At 37.4% G+C, this 24,491-nt stretch overlaps 1 protein-coding gene across 4 annotated transcripts in view; it reads left to right on the top strand.

Annotated features, from left to right (window-relative positions):
- Positions 1-24,491, top strand: part of USP9X (ubiquitin specific peptidase 9 X-linked) — a 487,376-nt gene that overhangs the window by 430,499 nt on the left and 32,386 nt on the right. For all 4 annotated transcript variants that reach the window (XM_041740837.1, XM_041740836.1, XM_041740839.1 and 1 more), the window contains 10 exons: positions 9,046-9,176; positions 9,370-9,648; positions 11,583-11,708; positions 12,912-13,037; positions 14,345-14,511; positions 18,383-18,491; positions 18,717-18,863; positions 19,680-19,826; positions 20,888-21,110; positions 23,472-23,692. In XM_041740837.1, coding sequence (XP_041596771.1) covers positions 9,046-9,176; positions 9,370-9,648; positions 11,583-11,708; positions 12,912-13,037; positions 14,345-14,511; positions 18,383-18,491; positions 18,717-18,863; positions 19,680-19,826; positions 20,888-21,110; positions 23,472-23,692 — 1,676 coding nt within the window. The remainder of the gene's footprint in view (positions 1-9,045; positions 9,177-9,369; positions 9,649-11,582; positions 11,709-12,911; positions 13,038-14,344; positions 14,512-18,382; positions 18,492-18,716; positions 18,864-19,679; positions 19,827-20,887; positions 21,111-23,471; positions 23,693-24,491) is intronic.

The following is a 24,491-nucleotide window of genomic DNA, read 5'->3' on the forward strand; positions in this document are numbered from 1 at the left end:
AAATTTACATTTTATTGTCCTCAACAAACTTCTGTTAGTGTACAGGCACACTCATTCGTTTATATACTATCTGTGGCTGCTTTTGTTTTAAAACACTAGATAGTGCAATAGTTGTGGTTGACACCGTATGGTCTGCAAAGCTCTAAATATTTACTATCTGGCCCTTTACAGAAAAAATGAGCCAACTTCTGCACAATGTTATGGGCCATGTGTCATCTGTGACAGTGTTTGTTTATTATTCCTCAGAAACAATTACTTTAACGTGCAGCTTTTTCTTCTATATGTATATACCATTATATCTATAAATAATAACTTAGTACAATTGTGTCCTGTCTATTTTAGATACCTGCTCTTGAGTTTCTATTGTGGAGATGAAAACTTAAGTCTTATTATTTTTTTTTAAGAGTTTATTTATTTATTCATGAGACAGACAAAGAGAGAAGCAGAGACACAGGCAGAGGGAGAAGCAGGCTCCATGCAAGGAGCCTGACGTGGGACTCGATCTCGGGTCTCCAGGATCACACACCCTGGGCTAAAGGCGGCGCCAAACCACTGAGCCACCGGTCTGCCCTTAAGTCTTATTTTCACATCCTCCTCATTTTTGCTTAAATTCTTTTATCTAAAATTATTTTTTTTCTTTTAATTTTTATTTAATTATGATAGTCACACAGAGAGAGAAAGAGAGGCAGAGACACAGGCAGAGGGAGAAGCAGGCTCCATGCACCGGGAGCCCGATGTGGGATTCAATCCCGGGTCTTCAGGATCGCGCCCTGGGCCAAAGGCAGGCGCCAAACCGCTGCACCACCCAGGGATCCCTCTTTTATCTAAAATTAACACTAAAATGTAAATTTACATTTACATTTCTTACTTCAAGAGTACGTGGGAAGTAGTTTGGATTACTGACAAACTTTTTTTCCTGAATTTAATAATGTCCACTTTTTCTTTTCTTAATTTTCTGTATGCTTATCACTATTTCATTCCACATACTGTTTAGTAACGTTTCAAAATAATTTCCCGTTGTTATTTCCATTATATAATCTGTTATGTTTTACTATTTTCTGGAGCCTTTCTTCCTTCCCCTTGTAGCTGTTTATTCTTTGGTATACAACTACTGTTGTGGGACTTCTTTCTTCACCTTTTCCATGGCAGCATCTCCATTCTCAAGTTCCTATGTCTTGGGTCTTGAAGTTTTTTCTTCCCTACTCCCACAAGGATGTACTCTCGAACCCTGCTTGGGCTGTGATACCTTAGACTATGCACCCCTTTCACATGGAATTTAAATAGCACTATTAAAAATAATATATCTTCAGAGAGAACTTTAACAACTCACCAGGTAATTGAGTGTGCCTGAAGGCTGCCTCAGGAGATAGTAATAAAAAGACATGACACTAGTAGAAAATGCTGACTTGGTAGTGCTGAGGTAACACAGGGGGAAATATAACTGGGAGATAGATGGCTGCCATTAAAGTTTGCCTGGGAACCAACACCCAAGAGTCCTGAAAGGCTGGTTGTACACCTCTCAGAATAAGCTCTGCTTGCAGGTCCTCACTTTTCATTTTCCTAAAAAGTTAAAAGGGCTTTTTACTATACAGCTGCCTGGGCCAGGGGTTTTTGGTTGGTTGGTTTTGGGTTTTGTTGTTTTTGAAAGTTAGACCTCATCAATTATATTGGCACCTTCCTCATGATACAGACACCTTTTTATTTGCCATTTGAATATGAGCTAATTAGGGTTTTAAAAACATGTGACAAATGAACAGAATTTACTTATTTCCTTGAAGGCTAATACTGATAGGTGCTTTATTTTCTTGTTTCCTGCCTGTCTCTTGTTTTTGGAGAGTACCTTTTTTCCTAATAAAAACTTATTTTCCTATTTTTTTTTTTAAAGATTCTATTCATTTATTCATGAGAGAGAGAGAGAGAGGCAGAGACACAGGCAGAGGGAGAAGCGAGAAGCAGGCTCCATACAAGGAGCCCAGTCCTGGACTCGAACCCGGGAATCTGGGATCACACCCTGAGCCAAAGTCAGGCGCCCAACCACTAAGCCACTCAGTCGTCCCTTATTTTCCTATTGTAAATAATTTCAAACTTACATAGAATTATACAGTCTCATTTACCCATCCCCAGATTCAGTAGTTGTTAATATTTTGGTATAGTTGTTAAATCATTCTGTGGTAAGATTTTTCTAACTTTCAGAGAGCAAGTTGTAGATACCCTATTTTTTTATCCCTAAATACCTACTGGTTTCTAAGAACAAGAACATTGTGTTAAAATTACCACAGTAATTAATCATAATCAGAAAATATAACATTGGTAAATTACTATAATTTACCCAAAAAATTACTATAATTTACAGACCTTATACATATTTTACCAATTTTCCCCATAGTGAATCTTATCAACAGTGTTTTCTGGTTGAGAGTCCAATTCCGGTTCTTACACTGTATGATTCGTGTGGATCTTTAATCTGGAATGGTTCCTCGGTCTTTGTTGTTTATGATTTTGAAGATTTTGAAAAACACAAATCATTTGTGGTCTTTTTCAGTTTTGCTGGTCTTCTGATGGTTATATACAGGTTGTACATTTTTGTCAGAATACCACTTATGTGATGCTCTCTCAGAGCATTATACCAGGAAGCACATGTCATTTTGTCCTTTATTGGTAACATCACAGATCACTTAATTGATGTCTGCCAGGTTTCTCCTCTATAAAGTTACTTTTCATATTTTGGAGAAATGTTACAAAATTCTGTAACTCTTTCCTCATCACACTTAGGATTTTACCATTCATTGCAATTATTGCTTGAATCGGTTCTTTTCTGGTGGTTACAAAATGGTGATTTTATTTAATTTGATCATTTCTTCTGCATTTACTGGTTGGCAACCCTATTTGTGATGTATTTTATATGTATACACACATGCATAACCTTGTTGGGTTATAGCCATTATAATTATTACTTATTTTGATGCTCAGTTGTCCCATAAACAGTCAGTGGATGGACACAATGCCTTTTTTATATAGCTTCATCATTATTTGAGTACTTCATTACTTGCTGTCACAAGATGTTTAAAGCTCATCTAGTACTTTTATTCTAGCCCTAGAATTAGCCATTTCTCCTTTCTGTGAGAGAGAGGGTATTTAGAAAACAGAAACTTATTGCTACTGGGGTATCTTGTTTCCAGGCCTTCCCATTAAACTGAGGAAGTAATACACATCTCTGTCAATTTCTGTATTTGTCTCTATTAGAAAAAATAAACATGGGTTTATACTGGTTCTACTCCAGCATCTTCATCTTTCCCCATTTCATATTTGTATCTATCTCTAAATGAGTAAGAAATCTGCTTTACAACTTCATCAATTTATTGTTGGTTTGGGGGAGTGACTTGCTTCTTATGCAGACTTCAGCCACTGTTAGGTCTTTGATTTCATCTCTACTTTCTCAAGTACCTGTTGTTTTCATGTCCTGAGCTTTTCTAGGATTCAGTGGGACATTAATTTAGTAAGTACCTCTTACCCCCATAGGTGCTTCTTGTTCATCTAAGCTAGCTGTCTTCCATCCCCTCTATACCTTCAGTAATTCACTCACATTTTTCTACTGTTTCTTCATCCCCTATTTGTATGTCCTTTTGAGGTTATATATTTTATAATCCATTATTCTCTTTGTGGTGGGTTTGTGGTTGCTTTGCTGATAACAGTTCAATAATTGGCCCAGATAATTTTTATTATCTCCTTTTTCTAAAGCAAACACCATGTTGACATTTCCCATCTTGTTTTCTGATTCCTATGGGACAGAATTGGTTCAAATATTAAGGTTCTTAGCTAAAGTGTCTCTCAATCACTTAATTTAATCCTTATCCCTTACCTGTTGTACCGTTTGGAATTGTATTGTTTTATTTACTAGTGTTTGAGTAACAGTTCTTGCTTTATGTTTGCAAAAGAGTCCACCATCACAATGTATTTTAAAACACCTCAGAATCCCTGATCTTGTGATTTGAGCATAATGCCACTACATAGTACAAGAAAGCTCTTGCCAGAGAAGCTCAAGCAAAAAACCTCAGTGTGCTTTTTTTCATATTTTATATGATCAAAGTATAGTACCTAAATTTGAAATAGCCAACACTGAAAAAGCCAGTGATGATCATATTACAATAGACAGATCACAGGCTTTGGACTCAATGGACTTGAGTTCAAGTTGTTATTCTAGTTATTTCATGCCTCAGACATGTTTTCTTTGTTTTTCAGAATTTCCTTGTAAAACTGGGCTAATAACTATTTCATGGAATTGCAGGGATTACATGGGTGATCCATACATACATCTATGGAAAATCCCAGCCTAATGACTGGTATTTAATAAGTATTCAACAAATGTTAACCTACTCGCTGTCACTATAGTTGCCTCATGCATGCATGCATACACACACACACATTAATTATCCATCCCTCCCTCCCTCCACCCCCTTTAAGAAAGGAAGCAGGGACTCCTAAGGAAAGGAAGTAGTTATAAATTCTGTTTCTAGCTGTGTTACTTTTGGGTAATCATTTAATGTTTGTGTACGCTTGCATATATTTTAAAGGGGGAGAAAACCTAGATGGAATGAGTAGCTTTTTTTCTAGTCATTGACTTTACATCTCTTAGTTCTTTCTGAATCTGCCTGAAAGTCAGGTGCCTCTATTATGAGTTGCTGTTAAACTTCGAACATCCCCAGTCTTCTCTGTAGGTAATTTAAGCTTTTGTAATTTATACTGTTGTCAGTAGTTCCTCTGTACTTTCCCTACGTGCATTGGGAAAAGATTTTCCTTGATACTGAGTAATAAAAATGTGTACTGCTTTACTAAGCAGAATGAGTTGCTTTTCCCTTTCAATGCTTCCTTTTTGTTTTTAATTTTAATTTTAATGTATTTCTTTGGAAAAAGAGAGAGCACAAGTGGGGGAAGAGACACAGAGAGAGGGAAAGACTCCCTGCTGAGCAGGGAGCCTGACACAGGACTCCAACCCAGGACCCTAGGATCATAGCCTAAGCCAAAGGCAGCTGCCTTAACCCCCTGAGCCACCGAGGTGCATCTTCAGCCCCCTTTCCCCTAGAAGTTTAGTCTGCTTAATATCTTCAAATATGCCAAAGTCCATTGTAAGCACTTCATTTAAGCCTCAAAACATGCCTATGAAGGAATTAACTTTTTTTTTTTTTTCATTTAAAAATTTTCCCTCTCTCTGTCTGTGTCTCTGCCTCTCCCTCTGTGTGTGTCTTTCATGAATAAATAAAATCTTTAAAAGGGGGGTGGGGATCCCTGAGTGGCTCAGCGGTTTGGCATCTGCCTTCGGCCCAGGGTGTGATCCTGGAGTCCCGGGATAGAGTTCCACATCAGGCTCCCTGCTTCTCCCTCTGCTGGTGTCTCTGCCTCTCTCTCTCTCTCTCTCTCTCTCTCTCTCTCTCTCTTTCTGTATCTCTCATAAATAAATAAATAAAATCTTTAAAGAAATAAAATGAGGGCAGCCCTGGTGGCGCAGCGGTTTAGCGCCGCCTGCAGCCCAGGGTGTGATCCTGGAGACCCGGGATCGAGTCCCATGTCGGGCTCCCTGCGTGGAGCCTTCTTCTGCCTCCATGTCTCTGCCCCACTCTCTCTGTGTGACTCATGAATGAATAAATAAAATATTTTCAATAAACGAAAAAATATAAAGATGGAGAAACTGAGACAGCTATCAAGCTACCTAACCAGGGACACATAACTTAAATGACAGTTCTAAGATTCAAATGTAGACATTTGGGCTCCAATGTTTATACTGTAAACATATATAGGTTTATATTGCTATTCACTGTTTTCTATAATTTTAATAATACATTGCTATAGCCATATACTTGATTAGGCTTAGGTATCTTTGTATAAGACGGGAAGGGTGTAAACTAAAATCTTAACTATAGTTGGATGACAGTATTGTGGATGGTTTAAATTTTTCTCTATTTAACTGGGGACCTGGAATCATTTAGATTCATGAATGCTGAAGTTGGAATAGCCATTAATGATCATTTGGTTTACATAGCACAGTTGAATAAAATAAAATGCAACAACATTAAATGATTTGTTTAGTATTCATGCCTTCCTTTTCTTAGAACTTGTTTCTTTTCTCCGGCTCCCTTTTGCCTTCATCCTTCACTCAGAATATCTTTAAACCAAGCAAGACTTTCTCAGATAAAGCCTATCAGTTGGTTTGTTTTTAGAGAGTAGTTTGGTGATATATGTTAAAAGTCTTGGATCTTGGTGGCTTTTTCTGCTTGCAGGATTTTTTTTTTCCTGATGAAATAAATAATTGCAAAGATTGAGCTGCTAGGATCTTCAGTGTAAAAAAATATAGAGACAAAACTACATGCCCAATGAGAGGTTAAACTGGTAAAATAACATACTATCGATTTAAAAACCAATTAAAAATAATATAAGGGATGAATATTTAATATTCTCATTACATTTAATATTCTCATTACCTGAGAAGTTATTCACAGATGTTAGATTATAAAACTTAATATTTGGGCAGACTGGGTGGCTCACCGGTTTAACACTGCCTTCAGCCCAGGGTGTGATCCTGGAGACCCCAGATCGAGTCCCATATCGGGCTACCTGCATGGAGCCTGCTTCTCCCTCTGCCTGTGTCTCTGCCTTTCTCTGTGTGTGTCTCTCATGAGTAAATAAATAGAATCTTTAAAAAATAAAAATAAAAAATAAAACAAGACTTTATTTAGTTACATTATGTTTCACTGTCCCTTCAGAATAGGGAAAACTAACGATTTTAACACAACTGATTTGTTTCTTTCAAGATTTTTAAATTTTGTTTTTAAGTAATCTCTGTACCCAACATTGGGGCTCAACTTCACAACTCCCGAGATGAAGAGTCATCTGCTTCACCAACTGAGTTAGCTAGGTCCCCCACAAACGGAAGATTTTGCTATTTCTAGGCTACTTCAGGCATATAAAATTACCTTACTCTATGGAAATTATAGTAATTTTCATTTATCTTTATTCTTCAAGAAAAAAGATTTTATTTTATTTATTTTATATATATATATATATATATCTTTTTAATTTTTATTTATTTATGATAGTCATACAGAGAGAGAGAGAGAGGCAGAGACATAGCAGAGGGAGAAGCAGGCTCCATGCACCGGGAGCCCGACGTGGGATTCGATCCCAGGTCTCCAGGATCACGCCCTGGGCCAAAGGCAGGCACTAAACCGCTGTGCCACCCAGGGATCCCAAGAAAAAAGATTTTAATATTTCTAAAGCAATCTTAGTTATCAAGTGGTATTTTAATCATAACACATTACCTTGGAAATAATTTGATAACAAGGTACTTTCTAAAGTTGATTGACTATTCTTAAGTTTGAATGGTAACTAATGCTAAATTGCATCATGGGTATTTTTTTAACTGTATCTTTTCGCTGTCATTTGAAAGAAATGTAGGGGTACGTGGGTAACTCAGTTAAGTGTCCAACTCAGTTTTGGCTTATGTCATGAGATTGAGTCATGCATTGGGCTCCATCCATGCTCAACTCGGAGTCTGCTTAAGATTCTCTCCCTCTCCCTCTGCCCCTCCCCTCATGCTCTTATGTGCTCTGTCTCTCAAAATCTTTAAAATGAAAGAAAGTCAGAAACTTGTATTTTAGTAGCATGGGTGGAAGAAAAAAAGTCCTGTGCTTGGAGGTAAACATTAATCCCCGTAGGTTTCTCCTGCTACTCAAAAGTAGATTGTTCCTATGAACAACCTTTTGTAAGCCAAAATGATGTAAAGCACAAAGAAGCAGTTACCATTAGTTTATATGGGAAACTATTTTTTTTTTTTAATTTATTTATGATAGTCACAGAGAGAGAGAGAGAGAGAGAGGCGCAGAGACACAGGCAGAGGGAGAAGCAGGCTCCATGCACCGGGAGCCTGATGTGGGATTCGATCCCGGGTCTCCAGGATCGCGCCCTGGGCCAAAGGCAGGCGCCAAACCGCTGCGCCACCCAGGGATCCCTATGGGAAACTATTTTGAGTGTTCCCACACCCAAAAAAGTAACCTCTTAAGCCACATCTTGTTCTAATGGATCCACAAAATAAGATAAAGCACAAGCTCACAGAGGCAGCCTGACGCTCTAGTGGCTTGATACTGAGTATAATTCCCAGGAAAGGAGCTTTGTGGGGCCACTTCCCTGCTTGAGGGTGCACATTGCCTCTTTAACAACTCTGCGAAACAAATAACACTATTTTTGTTTTTACCTTTTCATAAAAGTGAAAATCCTCTTTGGATTTCTTGTGGCTAATGAAAACAGATACTAATGTAGGTCTTTCTTGCTTCCTTTCTCTTTCTTTCTGCCCCCCCTTTTTTTTTTAAGATTTTATTTATTTATTCATGAGACAGAGAGGCAGAGACACAGGCAGAGGGAGAAGCAGTCTCCTCCAGGAGAGCCTGATAGGGACTCCTCCAACGCCCTGAACCAAAGGCAAACGCTCAACTGCTGAGCCCCCCAGGCATCCCGAATGTAGGTCTTTCAGTAAAGAGAAGGGCCGTGCTGTTAGGCAAAGGGTGCGCCTATATTCCTTTTTTTTCTTCACCATTGTTTGTTTTAAAATTCACCTCCTAAGGTACCACTAAGCTCATATTCAGTAAAATAAAATAGTTAATGCATAGTGTCATAAAGGTGAACAGTAGAGAAGTTGGAAGACTTCTCACTTTTTCTCTTTTGTTAGTTTCAGTAAGAATTCTTTCTTCTGAAATGTACTGTATTTTTTAGGTTTCTAGTGGCTGAGGAGGCGTGTTGATTTGAGGTCTCTGATTAGGTGGAGACTGCCTCCTTTGTGTTTGGGTTGACTGATAGGAGTCATGGTTGATGGTGGGGTTTTTTTGTTTTTTTTCTTGTTTTAAATCAATCCAGATCTGGCTAAGTCTTGTGAAGTATGAGCCTATATAACTCAATGAACTGATTGTTATGCCACACTGAAGTAATTTTCAAAATATCAAAAGTGAAATACTATGAATGGATGAATTGTGTTGTGTTTTAGACTATCTTGTTTTCTTTCAGATAGCACAACAATAGAAAAATTAAGAGCTATTTGTTTAGACCATGCCAAACTTGGAGAAAGCAGCCTTAGTCCGTCTCTTGACTCCCTTTTCTTTGGTCCTTCAGCCTCACAAGTGCTGTACCTAACAGAGGTTGGTATTTTCCCTTTTGAATTTATTTCATATTCTTTGAACTTCTCTTTTTATGTGGTAATGTGAAGAACATGGATAAAATTTGAAAATTTGAAATATATTTTAAATGGTCAAGAATTTCTTAACAATGATAATAGGAAAAATAGAAGTTACTTTTTAAAACCCTTTTAATATGATCCTTTTCTTTTTCCAGGTAGTCTATGCCTTGTTAATGCCTGCTGGTGCACCCCTGGCTGATGACTCGTCTGATTTTCAATTTCACTTCTTAAAAAGTGGTGGCCTACCCCTTGTCCTGAGCATGCTAACCAGAAATAACTTCCTACCAAATGCAGATATGGAAACTCGAAGGGGTGCTTACCTCAATGCTCTTAAAATAGCCAAACTGTTGCTAACTGCCATTGGCTATGGCCATGTTCGAGCTGTGGCAGAAGCTTGTCAGCCAGGTGTAGAAGGCGTGAATCCCATGACATCGGTAACAACTTTTTAAAAAATATCTTATTTATAGTAATAAATGGTAATTTTTAAAGTTCGAGTTCAGAGTTGATTCAGGATATTTCGAGTTCCTTTCTAGTGGAATCTTAATTTAGAGGGTTTCGTCTATTAAATTTGTATGAAAAGTGAAAATGGTATTTCCTGACTGTACTCTAAGAGGACAATTCCTCCCTGCTCCTTTAAGCCTGATAAAAACTCCATATGGATCTCTTACTAACTTGTACCTGGCAGATGGATGAAGATAAACGTGGTAGTAAGAAAGCTTTAACTGATTTACTACCCTGTTGCCAGCCTCTCTTCCCACCTTGATAGGCTTAACCTCTAGTTCTGAGCTTATTCCAACTCTGTTTTTGTCTTGGTGGCATCCTTAATCCATCTCACCAAAAGTCCTCAAGGCATGCCAGAATCCAGTGTCTACTTATGAGAGGTCAAACTATGCACTTAATTCTGACTAAAATTTGAAGTTTTCTATGTTGATCACAAGTGATGGTTTTACTAAATTAACCAACAGAAGATAAAGGCTTCAGGAATGTAGATTCTCTTTTTTATAAATGGCTTGGGTCTTAATCAGGGAATTGGAATGGTGATTAGATATGTGATATTATTATTAAATATGTGATATGGAATAATACTGCATATATTATAGCACTTGTAATTAGGTATGATAATGATACTATGGTTATGTTTTAAGTGAGGTGCCCCATCCCTTTTTATTTTTAATAATTGCTAAAATATTTACAGGGGAAACTATATGATACGCAGGACTTGCTTCAAAATAATTCTGGGGGGCAGCACCCGTGGCGCAGCGGTTTAGCGCCACCTGTAGTCCAGGGCGTGATCCTGGAGACCCCGGATCAAGTCCCACATCGGGTTTCCTGCATGGAGCCCGCTTCTCCCTCTGCCTCTCTCTCTCTCTCTCTCTCTCTCTGAATGAATAAATAAATCTTTTAAAAATAATAATAATAATTCTGGGATTGGGGCTCCTGGGTGGCTCACTTGGTTGAATGTCTACCTTTGGCTCAGGTCATGAACCCAGGGTTGTAGGATCTAGCCCCTCATTAGGCTTCTGGCTCAGCAGGGAGTCAGCTTCTTCCTCTCTTTTTACCTGCCGCTCCCACTGCTTGTGCTTTCTCTGTCAAATAAATTAAAACATTAAAAAATGATAATAATCCTGGGGTTGAAAAGTGAGGGAGGGAGAGTGGTTAGATAAAACACTATTGGTCCTTTGTTCATAATTATTGAAGCTGGTACATGAGAGTTTATAATACTACTCTCTCTCTGGTTTTATATACATTAGGAACTGTCCATTAAAACAGTAAAGAAAAACAAAGGGCCTGGGTTTATATCATTTACAGTTTAGAGAAAGGGAATTACAACTGGAAAGGTAGTCAGAATGGCCTGGCTATGTAAAACTAATCTGTTTTTTATTTTATTTTATTTATTTATTTTTTTGGTAGGTAGGTAGATAGATTGATCTGTTACTGAAATTCCTCAATGTTTCTCCTTTTCAAAGAACAAAATGATGACCAGGGGAAAGCAGAGCAGGATCTGCCCAAGAGCCCATGTGAGAGATCTGGGATAATTTATTGAGTCTCTAGATAGGGTTGGGACCATCAGTTTATTACTTAAATCCGTAAGATACACTGAGCCCACATGTAGAGACAGGAATTGAATTGATCTAGAATGGGTGTTTGCAGAGGGACATGTTAGCACTACATTGCACAAGAAAAAGTGGAGGCCCTATTTTTGGCAATATGGTCCGCTTTTTGTGTAAATCACCGGTTGACTGTGTGTGTGTGTGTATGTATATGTATGTGTGTCGTTCTGAGGGAGGGGTGATGGGTGGAGAGCAAGTGGTTGGGTCTGGTTCTGTACAAATTACTTTCTTCAAACCAAATGGTTACATTTTTTCAGGTCAACCAAGTTACTCATGATCAAGCTGTGGTGCTGCAGAGTGCCCTTCAGAGCATTCCTAATCCATCATCTGAGTGCATGCTTAGAAATGTATCCATTCGTCTTGCTCAGCAAATATCTGATGAGGTTAGTATTAAATATTTTAATACTTAGTATTAAGAATTTTAAGCTGTGAAATCTTGCAAGATCTTTTCTACTTTTGGCCCTCTGTTTAATTAAGAAATAACCCTTATCACAATTTAATCAAGACTGAATTTTCGTGGGCCCACTCACTGTAATCACTTTCTCAGTCTAGAGTTCCCCTAACATGAATTTTATATAATATTTAACGTTAGTATTTTCCAGTTTGAATCCTCTTTCTGTACAATAAACATCCTCTTAAAGTGTCTAATTCAATTTTAACAAAAGCATGTATGGGAATTCCTGGGTGGCGCTGCCTATTTAGCGCCTGTCTTTGGCCCAGGGCGTGATCCTGGAGTCCTGGGATTGAGTCCCACATCGGGCTTTCTGCATGGAGCCTGCTTCTCCCTCTGCCTGTGTCTCTGCCTCTCGTGTCTCTCATGAATAAATAAATAAAATCTTCAAAAAATTAAAAATAAAAATAAAAATAAAAATAAAAAATAAAATCTTCAAAAAAAAAAAAAAGGCATGTATGTATGAAACCATCACCATAATCAGGACTCAGAACATTTCCATCACTCTGTGATGTCCCTTTACATTCCCCTCTTCCCTCTACCCCAGGTAACAGTGATCTCTTGTCACTATAGAATAGTTTCCATTTTCTACAGTTTTATATAGATATAATTCTACATACAGTGTGTGGTCTTTTATGTCTAGCTTCTTGCACTCTGAATAATGATGTTGAGAATTATCTGTGTTGTGTGGATCATCAGTCCATTCCTTTTTTACTGCTGAGTAGTATCTCATTAAGAATATTCCACATCCATACACTTGGTAAAGGACATGTGGATTGTTTCCCCTTTCTGGCTATGAATAAAGCTGCTATGATGATTCTGTACAAGCATTTGTGTGGACTTGGTTTTCATTTTTTCATGGGGAAAAACCGAGTAGAATGTAGATTGGTGGGATCATCTTTATAGTCTTTAATATTCTTCTGAAAGTAATGTAGGGCCATATAATAACTTAAAGAGCATACTTTGTGGTACTGCTGTTAAAAAAACAAACAGGAATAGCAGTTTGGGAACATGAAGATTATAGTACTGCCTCATGGCCATTCCTGTTTATTTTACAAGGAGAAACATTTTTTCTTCTCCAGTTATTTTACTCCAATACTTTATCAAACCATTTTTATTACTCATTGTCTTGCAGGCTTCAAGATATATGCCTGATATCTGTGTAATTAGAGCTATTCAGAAAATCATCTGGGCATCAGGATGTGGGGCATTACAGCTAGTATTTAGCCCAAATGAAGAAATAACTAAAATTTATGAGAAGGTAAGAATTACCTCGAAATATTTTCCTTTTAAATAAATGTTGTTTAATTGTGTGTGAGGCTGAATCATTACATCTGCTATTTTTAAAAATCCACTCGTTTGCATCTTGGATGGTTGAAAATTAAAAAGTATCTATAGCTAAGATGGAGAATATAGTAAAATTTTACTTAGGAAATACAGTACTGCAGAATCCTGCCATAAAGCTTGTTTTTCAAATATGATGAAACTATCTTTTTCTACTTCTCACTAGAGTCCGATATGATCTACTGAATTTGCTTTTCCCTATTCTCTTCGTTCTTCTTTCATCATCTTTCTATCCTATGTAAATTTTGGTTTAGTTAACTATCAGCTGTGGTGTCCTGGCAGTTAAGTATTTTTGATGCTCTTAAAGCAGTCAAAAGTAGAAAGAGTGTCAGCAAATGAGGTATCATCTCTGACCTTCCCTTAGATTAAGCAAATTATTTACATAAGCAAGGCTGTGTTTGACTCTTTGATTTCCTGTTACATGTACTTGCCTCTCATAATCACAGCTGCATATTTAGAAGCGGAAATTAAGTTATAGCAATTTCTGGGCTTGGTAGAGCTTCCTTTTTATAAGTTTTTTTCTCTTTTTTTAAGATAATTTATTAGAGAGCACAAGCAGGAGGAGGGGCAGAGGTAGAGAGACAAGCAGACTCCTTGCTGAGCAGGGAGCCCAATGTGGGGCTCTATCCCAGGATCCCAGTATCATGACCTGAGCTGAAGGCAGATGCTTAACCGACAAGCCACCCAGGCACCCCCACTCAGCTAGTATTTGAATGCTTACTTGTTCTTTTTTAGGCATGTATTATAATTACTAATTTTCGATAAAGTCAGATTACAATTTATTAGCTACCCACCCAAGTATATTTTCGGTTGTAAAACCTTCAGAACCTTTCTGAACAATTGTCCAAGAATATTGCTTTCGAAATAAAGTTTCATTGTAGGTATACTACATTTAGTCATAAGTTCCCAACTCTGCAGTGCTAGAGTAGCTCTTGAGAAAGGAATGATGGTTGCTTCAGAAGATCCCTAGGAGCCTGAAGGACAAAGAAGCAGGTGGTATTCTCAGTGTGCTCCTTCATAGCTCCTTGGGATGTAACAAAATAACAGAATTAAACTCCATTGTCTATTTTAGTCATTCCCGTACTATTCTTAAACGAATCTCAAGTTGTAGGTAGAGAGGCTGACGCCAAATGGTTTAAGTGAGTCTGTAAGTTAAGTTCCAGTTGTCTGAGATTTTTCTTAAATGCATCTCTAGGTAATTTGCCTTTGACCATAATTTTACAGACCAATGCAGGCAATGAGCCAGACTTGGAAGATGAACAGGTTTGCTGTGAAGCACTGGAAGTGATGACGCTATGTTTTGCCTTGATTCCGACAGCCTTAGATGCTCTTAGTAAAGAAAAGGCTTGGCAGACATTCATTATTGACTTACTGTTGCACTGTCACAGCAAGTAAGTATCTTTCTTAATTATAAGAAACTTGATCTTTTGTTATGCAGAAATAAATTTAGGCTGGTGGAATTTATCCCAGAAATCTGCACTCTGTCTGCAGACAGACCAGAAATAAAATATTTATTGTCCCTATAGCATAATAATGATTAGGGAAATTAACCATATTTTCCCTAGACCTAACTTTGGTTTTAGTACCTGTAAAATGGCAACATTAAACCTCAAAGTAAATTTTTCTCTAATTTTTTAAATCTGGTTTGTAAGATTTCAGTTATAATTTTCACCTCCTATCGTGGATAGGTAGATTTCAGGGCTTTTTGTTTCAAGAGAAATCATTAATTCAGTGTGAAATTCACAAGCACGGTTATGGTAAGAACTTTTTCATTTTATAATGAGAATAAAGAGCAACTATATAAAGCCCTCATTTTCAATTCAAGATCATTTGATCAACGATATTAACTTTGTTTTGGACTTCTTTTTTGTGCAAGTCCATCATATTTGTAGAAAATACTGGTTTCCATCCTCATGTTATAATCCTGACCTTCATGAGGTAACTTTTTAAACTGGAGCTCTAATTAGTGTCACTGTTCCATGTAATTAATCTATCTTACATACATTTTGTGAAAAGTCAGAAAATGTTCATTTTGATTATTCTCTCATGTCATTTAGCAATGACCAGAAATCAATGATGATTTTAATGTAAAGTCAAAATATAAGTGCTGAAATAAAACCTAGTGATAAAGCTTTTTTCTTTAAAAAAAATAGTACGTTAATGGAATAGATATAACTCACTTGTTTTAGAGGATGCTATTAAATGATTTAGTTGAAAGGGATACTATTTTAGAAGTTCCTTGGTAATTTCCTTGAAATTCAGAAAATCCTTTGACAGGATTTAATTTTCTTTATTTGTTTATGAGAGACAGAGAGAGGCAGAGACATAGGCGGGGAGCCTGATATATGGGACTCGATCCCAGGGCTAAGGGATCATATGCCCTAAGAAGGCAGGTGCTCAACCACTGAGCCACCCAGGCATCCTGGCATTCCCAAAATCTGAATCCCCACATAAACCCAATCCCAAGGGTTTCAGATACTGGATTATGTCCCTGCATACACGATGCTGCCCTTCAGGCAGAGTTTATACTTGTATAATATTACTAACCAGTATATCCATGTACTGTGCATTTCCCACATATGTTTTCTTCTTAATTCTGTAGTAACGCCAAAGTAGACTGCTGCTGGCAGAACTAAGGCTGAAGTTATAGGGCAATGTTCTACCTCTTGAGTTTTAACTTTCTGCCACACAATTATACTCTGTATAATTATAATCCGTGAGCAAATTAATTTGAGTCCCTATTGATGCTTGGCAACGAAAGTAAGTAGTCACAAAATGTAGTTTTTACACTTGAGAGCTTTGAGAGAGTAATTAGTGTCATAAACGGCAAAGCACTCTGGGAATTTGAAGAGGAGTAAGTTACTTTCTACCTGAGAAGAGCAGGAGTAAAGGTTCTATGTAGAATGTAACATGTGAGCTCATGTTTGAATGTTTGAGTTAGACTTACATGCATACAAATGGAAGATGGGCATTGGCGGTTCTGCCCCTCAACTACACTCCCCATTATGATGTTTTTATTTATGTATTGTTGGACTCCATATACTTTCCTTCTCCTCCTCCATATTGCTTCTACCCTTGTCTAAGCAACCAGCACTCCTTGCCCGGACAACTGCAGTATCCTTAATCTTCCCACCCCAGTGCTGCACTACTAAGTTATTACTCTAATCTGGGTACCACACTGCAAACAGCATGATCTTTGCCAAGCAAGATCATGTTGTTTTCCTCCTAAAAAGTCTTTTTTCTATGCCTTCCCATTGCCTTTTAATTAAGTCTAAACATTTACATTTGGCTTATAAACACCTCAATTTGGCCCTTGCTTCTACTTAGAAGTTTCACCCGCAATGCCACATTTTCTAGTAAATTTTCTGGGAAGTCTCCCAGACCTCTGTTCATATTAAATGAGGTCTGTTTACACATCATAACATTGAACTTACTGTAATCACCTACAATTGGTTTTAAATTCCTTTATGTGGCTATGTTTCTTCCTGCCCCTTCTACCTCCTTTTGCCTTATATCCTACCTATTTAACTCCTTTGTTATCTCTGATTGACAAAGGCATTTGAGTTTCCCACCCCTGGAGTAGTGCTTTCAGAGAAAAGCTGAGTAGTCTGGTTTGATGTATGAAAGAGAAGTACAGGATAATACTGTAAAGGAGATTAGTGGGAGTCAGCTTACAGAAAGTGTTGATGCTGAAATATAAGTAGTGTTCGATTTTAATATGGTTAGGCAGTCTCATTGGTAAATAATTTAGCAAGTACCTATTATGTATCAGGCACTATTCTAGCTATTAGGGATATAGCAGTAAATAGATAAAATGTCAGCCTTCTTGGAGTCTACAGACTACAGAAGTTAGGGATTGGGAAGGGGCAGACATGTGGGAAAAAATATATATAGTATGTTATATAATAATAAATGCTATGGAAAGAAAGCAGGGAAGGTGATAAGTAATGGAGAATCAGAGTTTGGTTTTATATAAGATAGAGAAGCTTCCTAAGAAAGTGACATTTAAACAAAACTCTGAAAGAGGAAGTTAGTGATCCATGTAGATAATGGGGGAAAGGTGTTTTAAGCAGAAGGAGCAACAGATGTAAATATCCCAAGGCCAGAGCATGCCTGATGTGTTAAAGAATAGCAAGGAAACTAGTGTGACTGGAACAGTGAGTAAGAGATGGGCAGCTATATAGGAGTTGAGGTCAGAAAGTTAAACAGGCAGCCTGTTAGGATTTTATAGGTCATTATAACAACATGAGGCTTGTTTGTGGGTTTTTTGGGTTTTTTGTTTTGTTTTTTACCTTGAGATGGCATCCCATTGTAGGGTTTTGAGCAGAGGAATGATGTGCTCTAGCTACTAACATTCTGAGTTTATTCTGGTTGCTTTGTTGAGAATAAATTCTAACTTGTCAGGAAAAATAAGACTATTAATCCAAATAAAAGATGACAGTAACTTGAAGTATGGTAATATTAGAAGTAGTGAGAAATGAGATTTTGAGTATGATGTAAAGATAGAGGCCGCAGGATTGATTGATAGGCATGTATTTCTTTGGAAGCATTATAGAAGCCTGCATGTATGGGGGAGATTTCACCAAAAAATGACAAATACAAATATGATAGATCCTACTTTATTTGGGCTGCATACATAAGTTTTAAAAAAATAAAATAGGACAGTGTAAATGACATACACCTTTGAAAATCTAATAAAAGTTAAGGACTTTGTCCTCAGAAAACTTAGGTACTCCTGATTTCAGTATACTTGGGTTCCATCAAATTCAACCCAGAAGGCTTCTAAAGTCCTGGTTTATAGAGGACTATGTACAGCTTTCCAGAAACCTAGATATATCCCAGGGGAGGAGGTTAGTATATGAAAAATATGCTGTCATGTCCTTTACACTGAGCTATAAATTTGGCTCTAAGCTCTCTGTTGGCTAGCGCAAAGACAGAAACAAGATAGTTTTCCATTAAATGTAGTTTGCAGTGTCCATAAGATGTATCCAGTGGAGCACTTCCATCTTCCATCTTGTTCCAAGAAAGGGGTGTTACAAGGCATCCCTCTATGACAATTTGAGGTTATAGATCTTGCCATGCAGCCTATGTTCATCTGTTCTATGTTGCCAGCTTAAGGGAGTGTTACCTTGTATTCTTGTATCTTTACTTATAATATACCCTTTATTCCACTCCACTCATCCCCCCAAAAGAGATCAGTGTTGGAATCTTTCTTTTTTTCCTTCATGCAAATATGTTAAATGTGAAACATTTTTATTTCAGAACTGTTCGCCAGGTGGCACAGGAGCAGTTCTTTTTAATGTGCACCAGATGTTGCATGGGACACAGGCCTCTACTTTTCTTCATTACTCTGCTCTTTACCGTGTTGGGGGTGAGATATTTTTTAATATGCTTCTTAATGTGATTAATTCTTTAAACAAGGCATTCAGGAATTTATGGTTTTAGCTTATATTCAAGTTAGAACAGCTTATATTTATTAAATATTTGTAACTTTCCATACTGTTTTAGTCCTCTGCTCTAGTTAACTCTAGGTTTTTAAAAAGTGGCTTCTGAGCATGGACATGTAAATTCACATTATTCTACTTTATTGTTTCAGAGCACAGCCAGAGAGAGAGCTAAGCATTCAGGCGACTATTTCACCCTCTTAAGGCACCTTCTTAATTATGCTTACAACAGTAATATTAATATACCCAATGCTGAAGTTCTTCTCAATAATGAAATTGATTGGCTTAAAAGAATTAGGGTAAGTTACCTTTAATACTGTGTTTATTGTATTGATAGAGTTTTTTGTTAATAGTTTGTAGTTTTGAGCACATTGGTTAGGTGAAACACACCAAAAAACAATAAAAAAGACCAGATAATATACTCTGTGATGGTGGGCCTTAGGAACTGATGATTCACAGAATGAATGCCTAACAAGTTTTATAAAATGCTTTGTTTTACTTGAAACTTGAAATACTGATTTTTTTCAGCCTCTTCCATTTTAGAATCTTGAGCCTTTTTGCAAATTTTCATCTTCAAAAATGTTTGAATTGTTCTCCTCGAAAATCCGTGTGTATAGACTATCACTTAACTCTTAACACTGGATACTCTTTACTCAGAATTGTATGGGAATTTATTTCAGAAGAGATTCATAGCTTTTATTGCCCTGAGAAAGTTCTGAAGAGAACTTCTCTTGCCTAGAAGGGAAAGCTTTGGCAAGAAACAGACTCTTAACTATAAAGAACAAATAGATGGTTATCAAAGGGGGGGTGAGTGGGGTGAGGGGAATAGGTGATGGGAATTGAGGGCACTTTTTATGATAAGCACTGGATGATGTATGGAAGTGTTGAATCACTCTACTGTACACCTGAAAGTAATATGACACTACGTTAACTACACTGGACTCTGTGTGTGTGTGTGTGTGTGTGTGTGTGTGTGTGTGTGTGTGGATTTTTTTAAAAGAATGGAAACATTTGGGGGGACTACTACATGTATGTCTAGTTCTCTAATTGTGGATCCTCTCTGCCTCCATTCCTCCCTTCCATAAGTTAAGCATTTGTTGTTTTTTCTTTGGCAGGATGATGTTAAAAGAACAGGTGAAACAGGTGTTGAAGAGACTATCTTAGAAGGCCACCTTGGGGTAACAAAAGAATTACTGGCCTTTCAAACCCCTGAGAAAAAGTATCATATTGGTTGTGAAAAAGGAGGTGCTAATCTCATTAAAGTAAGTTTTGTCCTACACCAGATATCATAACCTCCTAAATGTTTGTTTCCAAATATATCTGGTTGGCTTATAATATCCTGTCTTTGGTATATTATCTTGACCTTTTTTGTTTCTGCTTTCTAAGAATCTCTACAGGGCACCTGGGTGGCTTAGTCGTTGAGCATCTCCCTCAACTCAGGGCATGATCGGGGTCCTGGGATTAAGTCCTGCATCAGGCTCCCTATGGGGAGCCTGCTTCTCCATCTGCCTATGTGTCTGTCTCTCTGTGTATGTGTCTCATGAATGAATAAATAAAATCTTTAAAAAGAAAAAATCTGGATTTTTCACTTTATTGGTCTATTTAAAACAAGACAGACCTATTTGGGGGTTTTTTTGTTGTTGTTTTTAAGATTTTATTCATTCATGAGAGACACAAAGAGAGGCAGAGACATAGGCAGAGAGAGAAGGAGACTCTGCAGGGAGCCCAATGTGGGACTGGATCCCAGGACTCCGGGATCATGCCCTGAACCGAAGGCAGATGCTAAACCATTGAGCCACCCAGGCGTCCCAAGACAGACCTATTTGTAAGGCTGCATCTCGTCTGTGATATTTCTTTAATGACTTTCTTTACGCATATAGTTAGGAAGCAGAAAGTATTCATTTTGGTACATGTTATTTTTATTCAAAATGAGTTTTGGTATACATAAGATTAAAGGGGTAAACTTGGGGTCTCTGGGTAGCTTCCTTGGTTAAGCATCTGCCTTTGGTTTGGGTCAGAATCCCAGGACTCTGGGATGGAGCCCTTGCTAAGCAGGGAACCTGCTTCTCCTTCTCCTTAAAGCGGAATCTTTTTATTAGAAAATCCAAGTAAGTTTTCTCAGATTATCTTTAATTATCTTTAATTCTGACATTATTTCCTTCCAAGAGTCATTTCTTACTTTCCTCAAAAGAGAAATGTATATATACATACATTCACATACATACAACTTTGTGTCATATGTATAAACCTTTATAAAATATAACTATTTATATAATATACATATGTAATTGTTAACATACAATCCTTTTTTCAACTCTTATAGGAATTAATTGATGATTTCATCTTCCCTGCATCCAATGTTTACCTGCAATATATGAGAAATGGAGAACTGCCTGCTGAACAGGCAATTCCAGTCTGTAGCTCCCCAGCTACCATTAATGCTGGTTTTGAGTTACTTGTAGCATTAGCTGTTGGCTGTGTGAGGAATCTCAAACAGATAGTAGATTCTTTGACTGAAATGTATTACATTGGCACAGCAATAACAAGTAAGTATACTAAAATACAATGTTGTGATGACAGATAATTCTCTAATGTGTTCAAATTCTATTTTTCTATTTTTCCTTCAGTAAACATCTTCAACTCATGTTTTTCTTTCAGCAACTAGTTTAACATTTGTAGGAAATGAGTGTATAATTTAACAGCATTATAATTGAAGAGCCTTGATGCAGAAAACTTTTCAAGTGTTTCTAAATTTCTTCCTATAAGGGGTTTGTGTATTTAGCAAAATTTCATCTCCATCAAATCTGGAAAAAACCCAAACCACAAAATGATAAGTAGTCAAAATAATGCCAGAGTTCAAACTTAAAACTTGTGTTGCATGCATTGGAAAACCTTTCAGGCCCTCTCTTAGAAGCTTTTTAATAATATTTTTATGTGAACTCATAATCTGGCTTTAAAGATTAGAATGTGAGAAGATAACATTCTAATTCGCTTTTTTCCTCAGTTAATGCTCACATGAAGCCCTTGAGATAGACTATAGACTCCAGATCATAGAGATCTGAACTGAAGCTCCAAAAGGGTGAAAGCAATATTAAATGACCCCAAAAAAGAAGAAAATAATAAGAAATAGCACAAATAATTTGAGAAGAAAACCAGTGTTTATTTATCTTACAAAGCTTAAAGATGTAATTGATTCTGGTAAATATTTAAAAATGTGATATTATTTCTTCATACATTGTATTTCAAAATATAAGGACATTTTTAAATAACATTTTAGGAGATTCTGATTAAACTGTCTCCTTTAAAGGTTATATCCTTTATTCTACCGTGTGTGTGTGTGTGTGTGTGTGTGTGTGTGTGTGTGTGTGTGTGTGGTGGGGTGTTTGGGTTTTTTAACTTAAAGAAGAGTCTTTTCTCAGTTTTTTGATTTAACAAATCACACATTTATTAATTTAATATTCAATAATCTTACACCTTCAAGGGGTACAGTATCACACAGATTCTGTTTTGTGGCCTTAACAAGAGGGTTGCTTTGGAATTTGGCATGAACCATACCACTGCTTCCATGGGCATGGGTAACCTTTCCCCAGATTCATCTGGTTTTGTTCAATTTGCCACCAGGAGTCACCGTGTCATCCTTTCCTTTGTACATGTGCGCACATCTCTTGCCTGTATAGAATTACTTCATCTCGGGCATCAACACCTTCAATTTTAAGGTGAGCTGTGTGCTCACTGTGGTTTTGGAGTACCCCACTTCAAGCCACCACAACATGGCCTTGGACCATTAGCACTCCAAATATATTGGCATTTTCAGAAGTCCTCTTCTGAGTACCCCTTCACAGGTTCAAAGATAACAGAAACAAAAAGGCTGCTTGTTTTTTAAGTAGTACATGTGCATAGTAAAAATTTGAAATACCAAAAAAGCTACATGCTACAAAGTATGTTTCCTGCCCATTTTAATCCCCAGCTCCTCTTTAATAGCTGTAACCATTATCGTCAGTTTGTCTGTCCTTCCAGCATTTCTGCATGGAAACAAAATCTTTTTTGGTTTAGTTGTTTGTTTTTAACCACAGATTGGCATATAGTATACAGAGTGTCTTCACTTTGTTTTCCCCTTAATATATCTACAATTGTTCCCTATCGACAATACGTATCTGTCTAGTTCCGTTTATTGGTTATATACTTTTCATTTCAGTGTACCGAATTGAAATTTACTTAACCAGTTCCATAGACAGTGATAATATTTACACTGTTTCCAGATTTATACCAGATAGAGGGAGATGTACAGTGATTTAAAATTCTCACAGAACTTTCAAATCCACTATTTGATTAGCTCCTCAGAATAACATTGCAATTATAGGCAAAGCAAGTGTTACTCTTTATACATTTATTAGGAGGAAACAGAAGCTTACCTGAAGGTGAAAGAGTTGGTAAGCAACAGAATCTGGGTATGATCCCAGGTGGTTCCAGGATGCTTCAAAACTGAGCAAGCTATAGAATACGTTGGTGTATTTATATTAACATTATATGTCAGAATGAATTTGAAGGCACTTTAAAAACATAAGTTGAAAAAAAAGTTCATAATGACTAAATAATAAAAACTAAAAGTAAAGTGAGCACATAGAAGTTAACATTGTACCATCTCATGAGACTGCTTCTGACATTTCCCGTAGAAGCAGCCTCAGGTAAAACACAGGTTCTCAAATGGTAGGATAAGAATCCCTATAGGGGTGCATGTTGCCACATACCTTCAGTTTGTCGAGAGGTAAATGTGTACTCAATGTACTGCTTCAGCTGGCTGAAGAAGTAGTGGGACTGTTGATAATGTTAACTTACCATCTTAACAGAGCTAAAAACTGAACAAAATGGTTGTGTTAATGCTACAGGAATCTTTTCCCTTCTCTCAGCTTGTGAAGCACTTACAGAGTGGGAATATCTGCCACCTGTTGGACCCCGCCCACCTAAAGGATTTGTGGGCCTGAAAAATGCTGGTGCTACTTGTTACATGAATTCTGTGATTCAGCAACTCTACATGATTCCCTCCATTAGGAACGGTATTCTTGCAATTGAAGGCACAGGTAGTGATGTAGATGATGATATGTCTGGGGATGAGAAGCAGGACAATGAGGTAAATTTTATTCAGCTTTTCTGTTTTATGTTTGTTCTGCTACCAGATGCTGTCATTCTCTCTGACAGAATGTTGTACTTTCATTGGACATGTTGACATACATTTATTTGAAAATAAAGCTGGAGTCTCCCATCACGGACTGCTATGTCCTGACACACATAATCTAGTGCTCACTAGCTACCAAACTTTAAACTATAGTTAATTTTCATGATAGTTTATGTTTTTTTAATAATAAATTTATTTTTTATTGGTGTTCAATGTGCCAACATACAGAATAACACCCAGTGCTCATCCCGTCAAGTGCCCCCCTCAGTGCCCGCCACCCAGTCACCCCCACCCCCCGCCCTCTTCCCCTTCCACCACCCCTATTTCGTTTCCCAGAGTTAGGAGTCTTCCATGTTCTGTCTCCCTTTCTGGTATTTCCTACCCATTTCTTCTCCCTTCCCCTCTATTCCCTTTCACTATTATTTATATTCCCCAAATGAATGAGACCATATAATGTTTGTCCTTCTCCGATTGACTTATTTCACTCAGCATAATACCCTCCAGTTCCATCCATGTCGAAGCAAATGGTGGGTGGGTATTTGTCATTTCTACTGGCTGAGTAATATTCCATTGTATACATAAACCACATCTTCTTTATCCATTCATTTTTCGATGAACACCAAGGCTCCTTCCACAGTTTGGCTATTGTGAACATTGCTGCTATAAACATCGGGGTGCAGGTGTCCCAGCGTTTCACTGCATCTGTATCTTTGGGGTAAATCCCCAGCAGTGCAATTGCTGGGTCGTAGGGCAG

The sequence above is a fragment of the Vulpes lagopus genome, chromosome X, assembly GCF_018345385.1.
Source record: "Vulpes lagopus strain Blue_001 chromosome X, ASM1834538v1, whole genome shotgun sequence".
NCBI classification, from domain to species: Eukaryota; Metazoa; Chordata; class Mammalia; order Carnivora; family Canidae; genus Vulpes; species Vulpes lagopus.